Source organism: Bactrocera oleae, chromosome 2, assembly GCF_042242935.1.
Source record: "Bactrocera oleae isolate idBacOlea1 chromosome 2, idBacOlea1, whole genome shotgun sequence".
In the NCBI taxonomy this organism is placed as follows: Eukaryota; Metazoa; Arthropoda; class Insecta; order Diptera; family Tephritidae; genus Bactrocera; species Bactrocera oleae.
This window is the reverse complement of record NC_091536.1, coordinates 16,767,137-16,787,822: the sequence shown is the minus strand read 5'-3', so window position 1 is coordinate 16,787,822 and position 20,686 is coordinate 16,767,137. Positions and strand designations below refer to the sequence as shown.

Sequence of the window (20,686 nt, the reverse complement as noted above, 5' to 3'; positions counted from 1 at the left end):
GCGCTATGGCATGAATTACAAACATTTTGTGTGTGTGTGTGTATACTTCTTACATTAATATTCGAATATTTATAATGCCATGGGTTTACTTTGGGAGAGCGCGCAGCATTGCCACCGAAATCAGATAAAACAAGTGCATTTGCATCAGATAGGCCAACTGGTTGGCTGGTTGGTAAGCCAGCAGACTCTCATGGACGGTTGAATGTATAAAAAAAAGCCTCAATAGGTGAGCGCGGTACTGTGGGACAATTTGTCAGTTCGCATTTGAATGTAGATTTGTATAGACAAATATGTTGTTATTGTAGTTGTTCACTTACGTATTTGTACCGATGCGTTGTATTGCTATGCCACAATGGTATTTTTAGAGGTATTTGAAGAGCACGGTATACCCGCTAAATATGATTATGCGTCTCAATATGGGCTTTTCTGCTATGCTTAGAAGAAAGCAAAAGAATAGCCAAGCACTGGAATTTGTTGAAAAATTGTAACAAAGCGTATTCACAGCTCGTTACAGACATATTCAAAGTAAGTATCTGAGAAATGTCGGTAATCGCTCGAAAAGAATGGCGAAACAAGCTGCAACAATGGCACTGAATGACACTGAGCAACGTCAGATCGGAAGTGGCAGGTACATAATGCTGACACAACATAAAAAAGATACGAAATAATGGAAATTGGAAGAGTTAGCGTTATGAGGCTATGTAAAAGCAAGAAAAGATGTGTTGGAAAATATTAGGAAAAAAATATAAAAAAATTAAAAAACAGTTTAAAATTTAAACGAATTGAAAAAAGCACTAAAAAATTTGTAAAAAATATGACATTAATCCAGCGACAGCTAGAAGTGCGTGAGAACTTCATTTTTATTTCATTGCAGTGTTGGCTCGTCGACCTGGTGTGTGTTGGCCGTTGACGATATGCTTATTGATAGATAATACATGGCTTCTAATCTAGGGCTCTACTAGCAATGCACATTATAGAATTGTATGCCTAATATAAAGCAGACTATAAAGCAGGTCATTAAGCAGGAAATGCTTGTCAGCCAATAAAAGCTGTGAACAATAATCTTTCTTTTATGCGCTTTTAACTGTTAGAATTTTGAATGTGAGTTAAACTTTTACTAAACTATAATGTGTGAAAAATTTCTCATGGCTCGTAAAATAAAAGAAATATTGCTACCGCAATTATAACAGGTATTAAATTCTATACGAAGCTCAATTCCATACAATATTTCCAAATTAGTTATTATAAAATATTAACGCCTGCCAAAGAGCTTTCAAAGCTCGTATATCATAGACGAAATTTGCCATTTGCAAAGTTAATGAAGTAATTTGAAGCCATGTAAATAAAAAGGCCTCTAGTAATGCAGCAAAATAGTTATAGATATACCGGTATCGTGCATACATACCTACGGAGCAGCGGTTAACGCATAGATATTTATCACGGAATACTTAAGCTCGCTCATAGCAGCAACATTCATAAGCGTTCACTTACACATATGTATACATATGTAGAACAGGGTATGCATCTGTGTGTGTGCTTGACCCTGCTGCCAGGTAATTTCCACAAAATAAATTATTTGATTTGATTGAGCTAGAAATGAGTTCGCGAAATGCCCAAAGCATTCAACGAAATTACTTGCAACTCCTTTTTCATGTGCAATTCTAAGTACACAACGACGATTCGAACGTGGCATGCACCCACATGTTGCCTATGTGGTGGCACATCTGCATGCATGTGGCAGAGTTATGTGGCTATAATGGAAATGCGCACTTACTGCTATGCCTACTAAAGCCTGGTTTAAGGCGGTCTTCTTTACAAGCCACAAAACCGTAGTTGCAGAACTGTTTTGAGAAAGTTAATATGAAGAAACAACCGTTCATTTAATGAGATTAATATTTTTTCCGATCTCATACTAAAAGATATCAATCGCTATGATATTAAGGCATATTTGGGCATTAGACTCATAGAAATCAATAAGTTATGCAATGTTGGTCTAGAGGTTAAGAACGGTGTCAGAAAAATTAGTCGGTGAAGCCTATTAATCCTATACAGCAAAGTAAAGTAATTTTCGTACTACTCTCTCTGAATCACACCAACAGGATTATTTAAAGGATAGTATCGAAGACAAGGAGGAAGAAAGCTGTTTTTTACAGCTGCTTTCGATATCAGTAAAATGACTTGATTAGCCTACTATTATCTATTTTCTTCTCGTAAAAGAAACATACAATACGGGTCCACAACAATGAATATAGAATACGAAACACGGAAATTTTGCTCACATATGTAAAAGTTTCGTTTATGGCCGTTAAATTTTAGTAGAAAACCGCAAAAGTCCAGAAAAAGTCCTAAAAACCCAAAGTTCCTCACAGTTTTAAAGAGTTGAGAAGCGATGGCGAATCTTTTAGAAACCATTACCAGCCAAAAGAGGTTATCCAGTTCTCTTCTGATCTGATAATTAGACGGTCTTAGAAGTTATACTCCTATCTTGAGCGGAGTCAATAAAATCATGCACTGTAGTTTATTGACATGAATGTTACGATTGAAAGGATATATGTATATGAATGATATAGGTATCTTAAAAGCGCATACTCGAACAATGTGGTCAGTACAATGAAGTGCTAGTAATTTTTTACCATCAACTGGATACGCCAGTTGTTGCTAGGGGAGCGGCAAAAAACATTTATCGAATATTTTTGAGGAAAGCTACCAAATTCCTAATATTTGACTGGAAAACCATTCAAACCGCTTTCCGATGCGTAGAACCCAATGTGGTGTGAATTAGAATTTTATGGTTCTTACAGCACAATTGTTGTTGAACGATGGAACAGCGGCCAATAAATAGGCAAAACTGTGAATTTCGGTAGGTGAAATGCGGAATAATGAAGTTGGAAACGGGTTCGTTGATCGGAAAAATCATACACTCGGACAAGAGGTATTAGGAAGTGTATTCCATATAAACTCCAATTCTTCTTTCTTGACTACTTAATTCTTTTCGGCAAAAACACTAGCATCAGCAGCATCTGGAGCAGAGGTAGCAGCAGAATTAACAAACTTACTGGAGTGCTTGATGACTAATAGCGACCAAATGGCAAATGAAAAATTTCCAAAAATTAAAATTATCTTAACATCGACAATGTTATGAGACAAAAACAGATAACAGTTATCCAAAATATTTATTTACTTAATGATCAAAAAGTAAGATATAACAGAAGAAGTGTTTCACTGTAGCAAACATATTGATACTTGAAAGCTTTAAGCTTTAGTCTAAAATATATTGTATAAGACTATAGGTTTATGTCTAAGTCAAATATAAATGTACTATATATGGAACTGCGGAATACTGAAAATAGCTTTTAATATGTCCTTATTAATATTATTGTTGCATGACTTTTGATTTCGTTAACTAAACTTTGCAGCTGTGTATGTGTGTGCGCTATAGGCTTCAACTCTGTACTCGTACGACTTCAAGTCTATCTCAGTGTTGCACCATCGAATTAACATAAATTTACGTTTGACATGTGCAACATTTGTTGACAAATTGACTGCACTAACAAGACTACTTTAAGCATTTCCAACTCTGATTAGATAAACATTGAAAATGGTTTCCGAAATTTGTCCATTTATGCCGGTCTAATGGTGATAATTTGTCTCCACCACCGCATACATAGAAACGAAGTAAGGCAGCATACGTAGCTAACGGTTAGCGAGTTGCAAGCGCATTAAGTATTGGGCAGTTGAAGAATGGTCTATTAATTTATGGCTTGAGTTTGCAGCGAATGCGGCAGCCTTTGCTGTGATTGCGTGAACAGCCTTTTTAGTATTAAATTAATTCGATACTAAGTTGTACCATTAGTTTACCGTTTGGTTGGCTGGTGCGCCGATAGTCGTTATTGCTTTAAGTGAAAAATCCGTTACCTTAAGTGAGCAATTAAATGGAGCACAGATCAAAGGACAGCGACCGGTGTTGCTAAGCGTCAGTTCTGCGGTTCACAACGCAGCCATAAAGCGGTCACGTGTGTTGTATATGTTATGTGAAGCAGCAGTCACAGGTGTATACGCGCTGTCTTATATGTGCATGTGTGTGAGCTTTAAGAAATTAGTTAAAATATAAATAGTCTCACTAGTTTGCTATGCTACTCTTCTTCGGTTGTGGAACTAGGCATCGCCTGCACAAATTTGTTCAATTGAATTTCTCTAAGAAAACCTTTTCTCGCTTTGGATTAATTATGAATTCGTTGCGTTTGTTTTATTAGTAGCCCAGTTAATTTTCATTATATTTTGCCGCGCTGGCTTAATCCATTTTGGTGGCTAGAAAAAATCTGTATACATTTGTGCGTGTGTTTGTCGCTCACAATCGTCTAGTTAAAAAAATATATGTAATCGAAGTAGAAATGAAAAAAAAAAACTTTCGCTTATATGAAAAAACAAAAAAATTCAATTTAACTTCGACGCGAACCTAAAAGATCCCATAAAATTCGTTCAGTCTCATAAATTGGTAGCTTGGCATTGTTGTGTGAGGTTTCGCGTTTCACTTAACAACTTTGAATTAACATAATTAATAATTATTTGCATTTGCAGCAAAACACATATGAAATCTCATAAATAGTGTGATAAGCCGTTGCGGCTTTTCGGCTTTGGTTTTCATATTTTTTTATGTTACATTTACATGTGTAAAGCCAGAAGAGTAGCACTTTTAAGCTTAATGAGGGCATATATGGGCATTTTAACGAATAAAATAAATCATAGAATTATTTAGCGCAATTAGCACGGTAAGCTATTTGTCTGAAGCGGCAAGTATTATGAGCGAACTACTCTTGGTTCTTTCATCACGATAGTGGTCGCTCTCATACTGCATAGGTTCTTCGCACGCTTTCTGCTATATACTCGACTCATATCGTTCCGAAACATAAAAATTTCATTACACAACTAACATTTTACAAACTTCTCAGCCGACTTGTTAAATACTTTTTATATTTCCCCTCTTTGATGTTCTGCTGGTCCTTCACCAACATTTGTGGAACAGTTCAATCTTATCTACTTAGGAAAAATTTGCGAGTCTCCAAATGGAAATCTGAATTGAGCAAAAAATCTCAATTTATTTTACGATCTATGTTAACATAGTCTTAATTACATCCATGCACTTTGCAATACTTCTAACAACACTATATTCTTATTGTGTTTGTATTATTGTATTGTATATATTAAAGTTGAATACACATTCGGTACTTGCTCGTCAATTGAATTTTTTCCACCAACGCCACACCATCTATACAAATGTATCGAGTTAGCTGCTAGAACTCATTACCGTGAGTGCCTTTAGATATCGAAGAGTACTTAATGGAGCTCATGTGTTATAACTCAAGGTTTGAGAACGACTGTACTTTTATTGATAGTGTTATTGGCAACAAGATGGTTGCCACCTCGGGATGGGTGATCATTCCCAAGAATATGAAACTGAAGATCTTCGTTAAAAACCATAGTGACGGACTAACCTATATATACAGCAAGCTGCTTTTTCTTTTGAACATTTTATCAAATGCTTGCTTTTCTCATGGGTTACATTCAGATCAGCTTTTTTCTTATATAAATACCAAATACCTGTCTCAAAAGCTCTGATTATGTGAACTCTTATTGTTAGTAATACAAGTAATTTAATTTTTGTTGCTTACTAACTTTGCAACGATTAGAGTGAGTTGGATCGCCTTAAAGACATGCAGAAGCGCTAGGATCATGTGTAAGTCGCCTTGTAGAAAAACACGCATGCTCTCTACTCACACGGTCTCGAAAGGACTGCAGGACAGTTGTTGGCTTAGTCTCAGCTCACAGCTTACTGGTATCATATGCGAGCCGCATTGACAGTAGTAACGACGATACCGCGGCGCTGGAACACCTACTCTGCTTCTGTCAAGCCTTATCTAGAACTCTCCTAAGATATCTAGAAACTTCGTAGTGCAAGGAACTGGATGAAGAATCAAAATTATATATGAAGTTTTTATTAAACTTCGCAGAAAACGTTGACTTCTTATACGACGTAAGCTGCAGCTCGAATTAAACTGAACCTCAATCTGCAATTACTAAAAACCAGAAGAGCTATGTCTGCCGGAACAACCAGCCAGTATAACCTAATCTTACCTAACCTAACTTTGCAACGAATACAAGCACATGGAGTACCAGAATTCGTAATGGCTACTAAAAATTTTCTTTATATTAGAATAAATATTTAATACAAATATTGCTACTTTATTTATCCGAAATATTCTCAAATATGCGAGTTTCTAAATAAAAATATCTATATACTATATTGTACACCTCCCATCATACCACCCTACTAATTAACATTATAATGAGGCCATTGCACCGACCTTGCAACACGTGACCACCATATATAGTACGTCTATTTGTACAACCTACAAATGGCTTGTAAACAAATTTTAGCAAACAGCTGTTGGCAATGTTGTGATGAAAGTGCAAATAAAAACAAAAAACAATTGTGCCAACACAAATGTGTAGAGCGAGAGCGCGCAATAGCAAAGCGCATGCGCAAGTTCTCACCGTTGCTGGAGACTTAATTCCAATGGAATGTCGTGCGTTGTCGTTTAAGAAAGGATTCTTCAAATTGATTTTATTCAGCAGATGCAGAATCAACGAATCCGCACCCATTTGTGAAAGCAGAAATTTTCATCTCAATTTTTAACATGTAAAATCATACAAAAATTAGTTAAAAGGTAAAGAAAAATCTTGCTTAAAAAAGTTGCTATAACCAATTACTATTATTTGCTGCAATTTATTGTGCATTTTTAAGTGAAAAGTGCTGCTCATTAACAAGGGCGTTTTTTATAAAATAGCAAATTAGATGTATTAAAGGCAAGGCGGATGCTACTAGTGAAAACGGTTTAATCGGTGGATTTATAGCAGCTACAACTTGGCAAAACTATGGATCGGACAAGATATAGCAATTGGCTGAGTAGCTGCCTGGGACTGCTAGTGCTGCTGCTGGTTTGCACACAGCTGCAAAGAGGCAAGTGTGATAAGTGAAATTTCTGTATACACAAAAATGTTATTCTATTTATTTATTTATTAAAATGCAGTGTAAAAATAACTGTATTACTTACATTGATATGTTATACTGTATTAATGCTTTAACAGCGTACGATAAGAACAAGTGTATGTATTATACTACTACTACATATCTACCTATATATACCTACTTATATATAACTATACGTATATTACAATTACCAAAGCTGCCTATTTAAACCTACTATATTTTTTTTAGCTTTATGTAACAGTATGGAGCGAATGATTTGATTTTTTTCTGATTTTATGCAAACAAAAGCTTTGACAAATATTTAAAATTTTTCACATGGGAAGTGATATTTTAAAATTTGCCAAAGTTTACATTGATAATCCCCCTTGAAAGTTACTAAGTTAGAATCCATTAGAGAAACACGCAGCGCAGCGCCTTCCAAAATTTTTTTGCGTATACTCAAATGTGCTGTAGGAAAACAGAGCGCGTTTGCCTTGTTTCTACCCTCTCCGCCCCAACTCCATTGTCATCACTTATACGAAGCGACTTTTTATTTGTATTCACTTTTGATTTGCTTACGAATTGCTTACAAATCAATCAGCATCCTTCGCTTATAACATATGTATGTACATATTCTTGCATAGTTGAAATAATTTTGCGATTAAAAAGAAATTTAATAAGAAAATTAACAAAAAAAAAAACATAAATAAATTAAAAAAAAAATTTAAATATATATTGTAATAAAAAAGTAATTGAATTAATTTAAATTTTTTGCTGTAATACATTTTTCGTGCATTTAACTAGCATTTTCAGTAGCGCAAGGTTTTTGAAAGTAAAATTTAATGTTTTTTTTTTCAAAAATTATACGCTTAAAATATAACTTGAAATTTGCTATAACTGTTGCTGTACTACTTGCAACTAGTGTAAGTATTATGAAATACGAGTATATCTATATCATACATGTATGTACATATTTAAGTCTGATATTTATTTAAAACAACGCAAGCGAAAATCAAATTACTTTAATAATTAATAAAATTAAAAAATTTTCTGGGTGTGTTTGTCAACACTTTTTCAGTTGTGTTGAGCAGCAAAGACGCGGCAGCTATGAAATTAAGCTGCAAAAGGGGTAATTAGGACCATTTGAAAAACAAAAATTAAAAAGAAACTAAACTCCTCAAGCTTCGGAAACACGCAATTTAGCTTAGTTACATACATAACTACGTATATGCTTAACTACAATCATCGTATGCTTGTAAACTAATGAAACCTTGTAAACAAATGCTTAAACAGTAACTGTTTCTTTCCCTCTACAGCCTACCGCACGCTGCAATTATTACTTAAAACATTTAATTTTTGCCAGCGTCTAACTGCTGGTGCACAAAGAAACAATAAATTAAATAAATATAAAGAAAACAACATTGTAAAGCGAATAAAATAAGTATATATATATATATATAACAAGATTTCTGTATTAACTGCCGAATCTTAATTCATACTCCTTCTGAAGCCGAGCATTTTCAGAACCAACCAAGTAAAGCGAAATTAAAAAATAGTTATGAGAAAATAAGGTTACGAAAATGAAGCGTTAAATGCGAAAACTTGAAAGAGCACAAAACTACACACACGCATTTCAAAACAAAAAAAAAAAACCAACAACAACAAAAACAAAAACAAGCGTAAAACATCGCATAAGTTAATATAACTCTCATTGAAAGCAGCAAAATTACCCACATAACAACGACAAACCACTTTGCAGCACTTTCAAACTTCAATTAGTCCCGTAATGGTTTCACTTAACCTGTTTCGCAAACTCTAGCTACATACCTTGAAATTAAATTTGATTTTCCATTTGCTATAACATACATAGATAACACGTGTCTTTTTTTTTTGTAATTGTGTACCACTCTCAACTCCTTTCCTTCGCTGTCTCTCTCTCTCTTTGTATTTACAACGCACCCTCTAACCAATGAATCCTCGCAGGGCCCAAATAATGTTTTACAGTTTTTCGCTGAAAAAGCGCGCAACAAACAAACGTCTCTTCACAAAATACACCCCTATAAGTTCTCTCCAATCAACAACATTTGTTTACACTCTCCATATTTCCAAGCTATTTCTCGCTCACCATCACTTTGTGTTTCCTCTCCACAACTGAACTATGCATTTTTTGTTTAAACTTTCTCTTTTCCAATGCGTCTCCTTTATTTATATTTTTTTTGCAAAATTTTCTTTTGGCAACACCTTTCGTATATTTTCCTGCTTGTTTTGACCAAGTTCTATCAAAACCATCACATGCATGCAGATCAGTTGAACGAGAAAACAAAAAAAAAAAAACAAAAACAAATGAATAAAAAATTAAAAAAAAAAAAATAGAAATAAAAAAATTACAATTGCGTTCAAGCCATAGCATAGTCTTAGGAACCGTTATTGTTTAATTACATACTGAGTCTTTTTCGTAAACATTGCAGTGACTTAATCTGTTGCATGCATGTGCTTACTTGCAAGTACATCGTCATACATACACATATACAGTTGCTCAAGCCAAAAAATAAACAAAATAATTGAGTTACTAAAGTAGAAATTAATATAGCTAGAAAAAAAGTTCCCAACCATAAAAAGTTGTAAAGTTTAACTTTGAGAAACGTGGCATATTATAGGGCGCTTAAGCTATATTAGTTTGTTTTAGTTAACAGCAAAAATGTGAGCTAAGTTAAACAAATTGAGAGATCCGGAATATTCATCAACCAAATCGATGTATAGCCGACAAAAGCCAAGCGCACCCAGCCATTTAACACTTTGTTTGAAAGTGAACCACATGTTTATTTGATCGTCACCTGATCGTATATCTTGACATGAATTTTTCGATATCTAAAATATTATAGATAAAAGCCTGTTGCATGCGTAGTTCATGCCAACAAATATAGTTTTCAACTAATTTTCTTCAAATTAGTTGCTTTTGCCTGTGCCTTTTGTTTGGCGCTTCTTTGAGTTTGAGCTCTACTCTTCGGTCAAAGATTATATGCGAGAGCACGAAAACTAAGTTATCGTTTAAATTCCAGACAGCAGAGTATAGGAGTATATCTTTAAATCTCTTTGTAATTAGGCCAGTTCATCGCTTTTATACCAGTTTGCCTGTTCTATTCACCAAGTTCTAGCTAATTGATGTTCTAGCGTAACGCAGTTAGCAGTGTTATAAAATAGTTATATTAAACCACAAAATACACCGTTTACCACATGTACTATAACGAAAGCTACACCAAGTTTAGACTCACAATCAAACACTCAATCATCATCTTTACACTTCCGGTCATTAAAAGTTCTAAGTTAGTTTCAACAGGCTAGTAAAAATAGTTCATCGTCTTGATTGTTTATTGCATGCGATGCGTCACATTTTCAGCTACTCTCATCTATCTATCTCTAATTTGGTTCTTATACACACTCATATACATGCATACTCGTACATATGTTCCTTACTAACATTTGCAGCATCTATTTTCGTATCCACCCACCATCTATATCCAGCTATTAACTTTTCATATACTATTCGTTACATACTCCCATACAAAGTTATCTATCACAATCTTTATATTTCGCTCTATCTCTACATACTCTCGTACATGCATACATACATATGTATTTGTTTTAACTGTCTATCTAACTGTGGCATTGTGCATTTGACTTTTAACCAAATACTCTTTTTCTTTGCATCATACATTTGGTTTATATATAAAAAGAAAAAAAAAACTATTATTTACTCGTGTCTCTTAGTAAGTGCATCCGAAGATGAAGAACGCTTGGTACGTGATCTCTTTCGTGGGTATAACAAACTTATACGACCCGTTCAGAATATGACACAAAAAGTTGGAGTAAGATTTGGTTTGGCGTTCGTACAGCTAATCAATGTCGTAAGTGTGCATTACTACTACCTACTACTACTACCACTACTACTAGTTAGTACTGTTACTAGTACTGTTATAACCAATACTATCACTACAACTATTACTCCACCTTCAACTGCTCTAACTATACAAACACTATTACTTTCGTTTGTACCGTGACTTACTGCAGCCGTAATGGTTTCGTACCAGTACCGAAATACTTACATATACCGTACGGTACACTACGTAACACATACATACATAAATACTTTGCTAATAATTGTTTTGAAATCACTCAGCGTATATTGTATAACTCAGTTGATAAGTCATATGATTGCTCATTATTCATGGTATTTATTTTGTAATCATTATTTTACGTTAAATTATGTGTAAATACAGTTTTCAGCAAATACCACGAACACACTCATGTGTAAACCAGAATATTTGTATTGTACATAAATATTTAATAATTTTGTAAAATGTAAATATTGTAGTTCATATAAGTCTGTTCATATTTATTTACCAGCTATACTTCATAAAACCATACATTTGCATAAGCATAGCGCCACATACATTTCAATTGTTTCAATCATTTTAATTTTAATTTATTTTAATACATGTTTTTTTCAATAACATAAAATGTCCTACATAAAATTTCACTCTATTGATAATGAACTCCTCCCCTTCATCGTTTATGTACGAAATCTGTTACTGAAACTGTTATGCACACATGTCTGTATAACCGAATTCAAACGCATATGCGAAATCGAAATTCTAAAACAAATATATATCTATATACATACATATCTACATATGTATATGACTATCGAAAACCTCAGAATGAGAAAAATCAAATTATGAAATCAAACGTTTGGTTACGTTTGGTTTGGTACGATTATCAATTGCAATGGGATGAGGCCGATTATGGTGGTATTGGTGTGCTGCGTTTGCCGCCCGATAAGGTTTGGAAACCGGACATTGTATTGTTCAATAAGTGAGTAGCAAATGTCAGCAAAATGTTTATTAAATAAGTTGTGAAATTTTTTTAACTTATATATTATGTATTTTTATTTTTTATATAAAATACTAAAACATATTAAATCCAAAACATATATGTAAAGCTTGTTTTTGTAAGCGAGTGGCAAAAGAACACGCAACTTAAAGAAACCCCGAAATCATTTAAGTAAACGAGTGTGTATGTTGCTTGTCGTAGGTTTTGCTATTCAAGCGACTGTTCTTTTGCAATCCGACTTAAGAAAAATTAGTAACAAAGTGCGTATGTTACCTGCCATATGTTCTGCTACTTAAGCGACCATTTTTTTGCCAACTTAAATTTATTCCAATAAATAAAAACATAAACGGTACTTGAAAATAAAGCTAAAGCGTTCGATTATCGATTGGCAAACTTTTGGGATTTAATGAAGTGTTCTTTTGCAACTCGCTTAGAAGAAAAAATTGTTGAATATATAACAAAATAATTTTGCTAGTTGGGCAGGTTTTAGACTTATTATAAATAGTCATTATTGTTCACTAATCTCAATTCATTTCTCTTAAAACTCACCAATGCACGCACTAAAGTGCTGATGGCAATTACGAAGTGCGTTATAAATCCAACGTGCTCATTTATCCGACGGGCGAAGTGCTCTGGGTACCGCCGGCAATCTATCAGAGTTCATGCACCATAGATGTCACATATTTTCCATTCGATCAGCAGACGTGTATTATGAAATTTGGTTCGTGGACCTTTAACGGTGATCAGGTGTCGCTGGCCTTGTACAACAATAAAAACTTTGTCGATCTCTCGGATTATTGGAAATCCGGTACTTGGGACATTATTGAAGTGCCGGCCTATCTTAATGTCTACGAAGGCGATGGCAATCATCCAACCGAGACAGATATTACATTTTATATAATTATACGTCGCAAGACATTATTCTACACAGTGAACTTGATATTGCCAACCGTGCTGATCTCATTCCTGTGCGTACTGGTGTTTTATCTGCCTGCCGAGGCTGGCGAGAAGGTAATATCCAACCATTGTTTAATTTGTAGTACACGGCAGTTAGCTTTTTATATGTAAACATTAAAACTAATATGGAATGTATTAGATCATTTTATATACTTAACATATATATATATATATATTTATTTGCTTCCTAAACACCTCAGGTTACATTGGGTATAAGCATTCTGCTGTCACTGGTTGTGTTCCTATTGCTAGTATCAAAGATTCTACCGCCGACTTCGTTGGTGCTGCCACTCATCGCCAAATATCTGTTGTTCACCTTCATTATGAATACGGTGTCAATTTTGGTTACCGTTATTATTATAAATTGGAACTTTCGCGGCCCGCGTACACATCGCATGCCCATGTGGATACGTACGGTCTTTCTGCATTATCTGCCCGCGTTTTTGCTCATGAAGCGTCCGCGTAAAACAAGATTGCGTTGGATGATGGAAATGCCGGGCATGAGCATGCCGGCACATCCACATCCCTCATATGGATCGCCAGCTGAACTACCCAAGCACATAAGGTATGTATGTAATTTTCTCTATATCTTTCATGTTTTCATTATATTTCGCTTTGTATTTAGCGCAATCGGCGGCAAACAATCCAAAATGGAAGTAATGGAGCTCTCCGACTTACATCATCCCAATTGCAAAATCAATCGTAAAGTAAATAGCGGCGCCGATTTAGGTATTGGCGATCAATGTCGGCGTGAAAGTGAATCCTCCGATTCGATATTGCTTTCGCCTGAGGCTAGTAAAGCCACCGAAGCAGTGGAGTTCATCGCAGAACATTTACGAAATGAAGATCTCTATATACAAGTAAGTGTTATAATGATAATATTTTTTCGGTTTTATTTTTTAAGGGGAAAAGCATTAACGACACTTCTTAAAGTTAAGAAGATAAAATGAGGCAAATCGCCAGAGAAACTTTTGGCATCATAAACAAACAGCTGCCAAACGCACACTAATTAAGTTATGAAGATCAAACCTCACACGTTTATAAAAAAAGATTGTACCTATCTATTCGTATATTTTTGTCGATTCGGTTAGCGTGCGAAATTAATAAACAACCTGCTCAGATCAAGCTTGATCGTGAGTGCGTACATAAAGCACAACTTGTTATATTATAACACAAGGGTGACAAAATTATCGAACACATTGAAACAAACTAATTTTGTTGAACATTTTGCTTCTTTGTTGGCTCCATTGCTTCTGAAGTCCGTTGGGCGTCAATCGGTTTTTTTTTCTCATGTTATCCCCGATTCGAACAACTAACTGAAACTAGGTCCTAACCCAGTTGTACAATTTCTTCGTTTATGTATGTAACGGCTTAAACTCAAGACGACAAAAATAGGGGTTTACGACAATTTGGTTCATTAATATTTTGCGAGTACATTTGACAAAAAAAAAATGCATTATACGGTGACGTCATGAACAAAAGAAGCGAAGTGTTTAATTACAATTACTATCCGTTCCCATGATAGTCGGGTCTACGTTATCGAAACGGACCCGGATTTTTATCCGGCCAAGGACTGCCTCTACAACAACAACAACATTGCAATCATTATGAAAATTTGACAATTTGTTTCACTTAAAGCATAACGTGGCTTCGCATTGTACCCTAGGTCACCCAAATGCTTAACCAAAATATCACTCAATCTTTACACTTTTTCTTACAGACTCGTGAGGACTGGAAATATGTGGCCATGGTCATTGATCGTCTTCAACTCTATATCTTCTTCATTGTGACCACTGCCGGTACAGTTGGCATACTAATGGATGCGCCACATATCTTTGAATATGTAGATCAAGACCGCATCATCGAAATATATCGTGGAAAATAAATCGATTATTTATATGATGGTAGCGTGACAACCATCACAACCGCTAATCTAATAAAAAGGCAAAATTTGGAATTCATTGATAGCAAAAAACACTCGGTGCGGGTTTTATCACTAATCCGTTGTTAGTGAAGAGATATTTTGCACAAGACAACACACTCCAGCACATAACGGCAATAAAATTTGAAGCGATTATTCATGTAACACATACACAAATACATACTGCTTGTTACATATGGGGTATGTGTTCTAGAAATTATATTCAAATTAATTCTTCGGTTTTAAGAAATCTATTATTTTAAGAGTTTTTAATTAATTAGAATTTATAAGTAATATAAACGTATTGTAAGTGCAATGATTCATAAGGAAATTGTTAAGTTAAGCGTTTTAAGTATTTATGTATTTATAGTGTGCTTGAAATATACAACTTGACTTTAGATATAAGGCGAATTGAAACTAATTACGGCAGTGAAAATATCTAGAAAATCCGCGCATATTAGTGAAATTACTTAATAATAAATATTAAAATAATAATTAGTAGCAATTAATAAAGACAAATGCTTCAGATCATAAAGTTAAACAGCAGCGTAAATTTCGCGTGCAGTTTACGAAACGAAATTCGTACTATTAAATTGAATAAACTCCTTTTGTTATTGAACAAAATCATAAACGTATGAATAAACATGACTTTAGTTTCAAAAATTGCTAAAATTCTTTAATTTTAAATATTCTAGTAGAAAACTATTTCTTTTTCCAGGCACGGAATTGCCGTTAGTTTGGCATTCATACAAATTGACTTAATGCTAGAGTATTTAATTCTAAAACTAACATTTTATTTACATATTAAGCAGTAATTTGGTTTTTCAGCGTTTTAAAAAGGTAAACATGGTCTATAACGTCTAAGCTCAAACTTTCACTTATAAAATTTTTGACATGAGAGCAGCGCTTAAAGATTGCACACAGAAGTGACGAATCGAAGACGAATGATCTTAAAATAATTAAATCAACTACTACTATTTATACAAATTTTCAAAATGAAGAAAGTTTACTTAAACTCAAAGTTATCAAGAATTTTTATTTTAATTTTCAACCAATGTTGATTGTTAGGATTTATGTGGATATAAGTAACTATATTGACGTTGCGTAAATGTGTGGAAAAGTATAACTTTAACATGCAAAAGTGTTCAATTTTCTTTCTAAATCGTAAAAAACGTACTTTTTAAAAGTTGTGGAGGCCGGACATAATTTCCTTAGCCCCCAGCCAGGCAGTTAGTTAGTCAGCCAGCTAGTTGAACAAAGTTCTCGCGCAAACAATGCCGCCAAATGCTGTGCATAAAATAAAACTTCACTTAAAAAAAAAATTTTATTTTGAATTTTACTTGTATTCCTAAATAATATGGTGACTATTTCCGTGGCATCAAAAAATAGAAAGATACTATAATTTATATATATGGTGTATGTGGAATACAATTTAAGTTGTGACTATTTAACATATATTTAACAAGATTAAACAAGCTGGGCCCTACTGGCCTGAGAGATATATATAAAGACCCTATAAAATATATACATATTTATGATCAGCGTAAAGAGCTGAGTTGATTGTTCGTCTGTATATATGCGAACTAGTCACACAGTTTTTGAGCTATCACTCTGTATCTCGGTACAAGTGCTTTTCTCCCCCAGAAGCTACTCATTTCTCGGAGCCGCCGATATCAGACTACTATATTATATAGCTGTCATACAAACTGAACATTTAAAATGCAGTTTTGTTAAGACAACTTTTTTATTTGACCAGATATCTGCACTAAACTTAGCACGTTCTTGTATGGAAACTTCGTTATTTGTGAGAGGTTTTCTGCCTTTGCTGCAATCAATTTGTTAAAAATAATCTATTTGCTTGTATTCGAAAATAAAGGCATTCCCGCACTTAGTTACTTAATAACACAATTTCCGAAAATTTTTAATCAATTCTGTGCTTGATTTGGCTTACGCGTATTTCCGAATATACTGTAAGGTCGTATAATTAAATTAATGTACATATATGTAGAACAAAAAATACTCATTCAGCTAATTGGAAACCAAGTAAAAGGAACACAAAACTATTAATATTTATTTGCCTGCTGTCGCACCGTAACCAATTTGAAGCTCAAGCGCACAACAAAATGAAGTGAACTTTTAATTTATGCACAGCATTTGGCGGCATTGTCTGCGCGAGAACTAGCTCCAACTAGCTGGCTGACTGACTAACTGCCTGTCTGAGGGCTAAGGAAATTATGTGGCAAGTTGGCGGTCACGGGCCAAAGAGGCAATGACGACGTCAACGCACTGGCACATCGCACAACATTGGCCACGGCAGCGACAATTGCATAGCCATCCACAACAGTGGTGCTATTTTGCAGCAACAACAATAGCAACACACTTTAAAACATAAAATCGTGATTTACCTTTTCGTATTCGATATTTTTTCCAACAATTTATAAATGTATGTCTATACTATTTTTATGCAGCATTTTAATTTTATGCTTTTATTTGCTTTTTATTTATTTTTTAGTTTTCAGTTTTTTGTTTTTGTTTTTGTTTTAATTTTTGTTTTTCACCCGTTAATTCATTTTATTCTCCTCTGTTTAGTGTCAAGCTCGGCGAGTTGACACTCTGACACCAACTAGGTGGCGACGACGACTATTGGGCGGCTCATGTCGACATGCTAGGCCGTGCGCCAGCATCATAAATTGCTCCGAGCCGTGTTTGAAGCAGATCGTGCGCCACACTTTACACCAGCCATAGCTGAGCCGTCGAGTAGAATGCGAACATAAGCTGTTTGTAGTCTGCGAGAGCGGCTGGGCCAGAACGGGTTCGCGACAAGCAGCACCTACAAAGGCAACGTGCGCATGTTGTCATAAACACACATACATGCAAGCGCATACACACTTTTGCAATATTATTCTATGTATTTCTTTTATTGTTTTATGCTGTCGCGCAGGCGCAGATAAAACGCAAAATATGAAATTCAGTCAGTCAGCGCAGTCAGTCGTTCATTCATAAATTTTTGCATTAGCAACAACATTACTGCGCTAACGCTGTATGCTCGTTCGCCATTCAACACTCGGCGCTGCGCACCTAATTGCAAATCATATGAATGAATTTCGTATTCAAATTGATGGTTTGTTTTTGTAATTCAATTCAATCAGCAGCCAATTGAACTTTTGAGACTATGCTTCCACCTATGGCTGTGTGAATGTGTGTGTGTGTGTATATATATATGTATATATGGCTCATAACTTGGCCATTAGCGTGTCGCGCATTCACTCAAGCGCGCGTAGTTGAACTGTAAATCTTACGACAGCATTTTATTAATGATCATTTTTTGCTAATTTGATTTTTTTGACTTTTGTTTTGAACGCGGTTTTGAAATGCTGTCATTCTAGTTCGTGGTTGTGACTGTACAACATCCGGTGCGCGTCAGCGTTGAGTCTGAAACTATAAGTTTTTGTTCTTTTCATTTAGATTTTATTGTAATTTATAGTTTTTGTTGATTTTTCTTAGACTTGCTTTCAATTTATCAAGTTCAACGGCAAACCCAGCCACACAAATTTACGCCGACTTGTTTTATATTACATACATTTCTTTCGAAAAAAAGTCATAAAAAGCCTAAGCATTGCGCCTGGCAGTTTGTCTATAAAATCGTTAACATTTGTCTTCTTAAAATGGTTTTTCATTACTTCACTCACCATGTCTTTACTATCATTTAGAGAGTATTGAATTACAAAACAATTTGTTTCTATGCCAGCATTGTAAAGCACAAATGTGTGAATCTGAGAGTGTCAAGAGTAGCCACCCTTTTTATATAGAATTTGAAAAATATATATGTAAACATGCACAACCAATTATGGTATATTCATGGTATAATATATAAGTAGACATACTTAGGTGTTATCGACGTAAATAGCATAGTTCTGCTAGTAATTATATTTAATACTAATTCAATATGATTATGTTTTCTATTAAGAAGGCTAACTTTTTAAGAAAATACATGAATTCAGTTTAATTTTTCATGTCTCAAACTCACAAAGCAATTGAAGTATGGAAAAGACGACCCAGAATGCAAAGAATTTGCCTCAAAGAGGTCATAGTGCTTCTATGATATGTAGCAAGGTAAAATAACAAGAATCTATCTCTCCAGCAAATAAAATTAGTTTAAATTAATAAAATATTTATTTTAACGTTCTTAGTGGCACATGTATAAAATACATTAATAAATCCGTGGGTATTTATTGAGCGAAATCTCCTCACGGGCACTAAATTATCAACACTTGCTAGCTATGCCCTAAAGAGGGTATATTAATACTTGTCTGTCTGTCTGCATCTATGCGAACTAGTCTCTCAGTTTTTGAGATATCGATCTGATTTCACACAAGTTCTTGCCTCTCCAAGAAGCTGCTTATTTGTCGAAACGGCCGATATCGCACCACTATAGCATATTGCTGTCATACAAACTAAAATAGCGGAATCAATTGCTTGTATGTAAAACTTTTTCGTGTAACAAAATATCTTTATCAAATTTAGCGTGAGTTATTGTCTAAGGCAATAAAGATACTTCCAAAGAAATTGTTCAAATCTAGTCACTATAGCATATAGCTGTCATACAAATTGACCGATCAAAGTTCTTGTAAGGAATTTTTGTATATGTGTAGCGTATTATAGCTTCGAAGCAGCCGAAGTAAACGTTTTTCCTTATTTTTTTTTCCAAAAGTCTGCTGCTTAAAATAAGATTTGTTCAAAAATTACCGCAGTTTTAGTTCAAATACTTTAGTAACTAGATTTCAGCATCACCTACAATAGCCATCCTCAACTACATTTTTTCCTCAATTTAATTAAAATAATTTATTATTTCTTATTTTTTGCATAACTACAATATTTCTAAATTCTTTAGTTTACTTTCGGAATAATTCTTTAAATCGAAAGACTTATGAAACGAACTCGATGTAGGTGGTTTTTACAGGGGGGATGATCTGATACTCGTAATTTTTATTTATAAATTTAGGATATGAAGGATCTATGTCACTACGACACTTTAATTTTCATAAAACATTCTCAGGAACAATTCTCATTCTCTCAATTATATGAAAGTCTGCGTGGACTCTTACTAAAAATCAACTTGCTGTACTAGAAATTTTCATTAATACATTTTCGATATGCACAAATTTCTCATGGTGCATTAAATTACTAATCGAAACTGAATATTTAAACAAAATGATTTTCGGGAAGATTTAAGGTTATTTACGCACGCTTCTTGTAAAGGAGCATATAGTGGCGTGTGGCATGAAACGACTTTAGCTGTTGGCGACATTTTTATACAAATTTAATATTAATTTCATGGTTGCTCATTAACTTTGATGAAAAAATTAAAATGCTAATTGAATATAGACGCAAAAGAATTCTGAAAATTTTCAACACAATTTCATTTTTTTTTTTGATTACCGTAACCTTTGTGGAAGAAAGAGTAAGTCGTAGACTTTCATCTAAGCCGTTTGCGCACAAGAATATCCAACATGGCATTGATAATTTCGGCTTATGAGCGCACTCCAAGCCGCTCAAATGATTTTCGCTGATAATTTAGTAGCTGTTTGAACAAATTGTCTCTGCTATAATGCGCTGGTGTGATGACTTGCGTAGCTAATAGCAAGCACACGGCCACAAGTGTAATCGCCGCAGCGTAACGATTCCTTGTCGGCGTGTCTTTTGTCGCTTTGATAATTTGATTGTTAACCAATAATTAAGTCATCAAGCCAATGAACCAATTTGAGCGAGAATTGTGGTAAATTGAAACATCGGCTAAGATAAAAAGCCTAAGCGACTGGAAACTGAACTGAGTGAAATTTCGAACTTAATGCATATATGGTAGCTAGTGTAGAGAGCAGAGCCAGTTAGAG

The 20,686-nt window shown here is 34.4% G+C and overlaps 1 protein-coding gene across 4 annotated transcripts; it reads left to right on the top strand.

Moving 5' to 3' along the window:
• Nucleotides 1-6,634: 6,634 nt before the first annotated feature.
• Nucleotides 6,635-15,458, top strand: nAChRbeta1 (nicotinic acetylcholine receptor beta1). 4 transcript variants are annotated; one of them, XM_014234629.3, is made up of 8 exons: nucleotides 6,635-6,725; nucleotides 6,846-7,018; nucleotides 10,796-10,932; nucleotides 11,745-11,899; nucleotides 12,484-12,928; nucleotides 13,075-13,439; nucleotides 13,500-13,734; nucleotides 14,595-15,458. In XM_014234629.3, exons 2-8 carry the CDS (start codon nucleotides 6,934-6,936, stop codon nucleotides 14,757-14,759), a joined length of 1,587 nt encoding a protein of 528 aa, XP_014090104.1. In that variant the 5' UTR covers nucleotides 6,635-6,725; nucleotides 6,846-6,933; the 3' UTR covers nucleotides 14,760-15,458. The 4 variants fall into 4 exon arrangements, with proteins under 4 accessions (XP_014090104.1, XP_036233925.1, XP_036233926.1 ...); XM_036378032.2 differs by having other exon boundaries at nucleotides 13,075-13,734; XM_036378033.2 differs by lacking the exons at nucleotides 6,635-6,725; nucleotides 6,846-7,018 and adding an exon at nucleotides 7,048-7,164 and having other exon boundaries at nucleotides 13,075-13,734.
• Nucleotides 15,459-20,686: the final 5,228 nt, after the last annotated feature.

Excerpts from the sequence above, each read along its gene's own strand:
- nAChRbeta1 (XM_070109943.1), top strand. The coding sequence starts at position 10,408 with ATGCGTCACATTTTCAGCTACTCTCATCTATCTATCTCTAATTTGGTT. Across the intron at positions 10,933-11,744 it reads TCGTACAGCTAATCAATGTC|AATGAGAAAAATCAAATTAT; the intron begins GTAAGTGTGCAT and ends CGAAAACCTCAG. Across the intron at positions 13,735-14,594 it reads ATGAAGATCTCTATATACAA|ACTCGTGAGGACTGGAAATA; the intron begins GTAAGTGTTATA and ends TTTTTCTTACAG.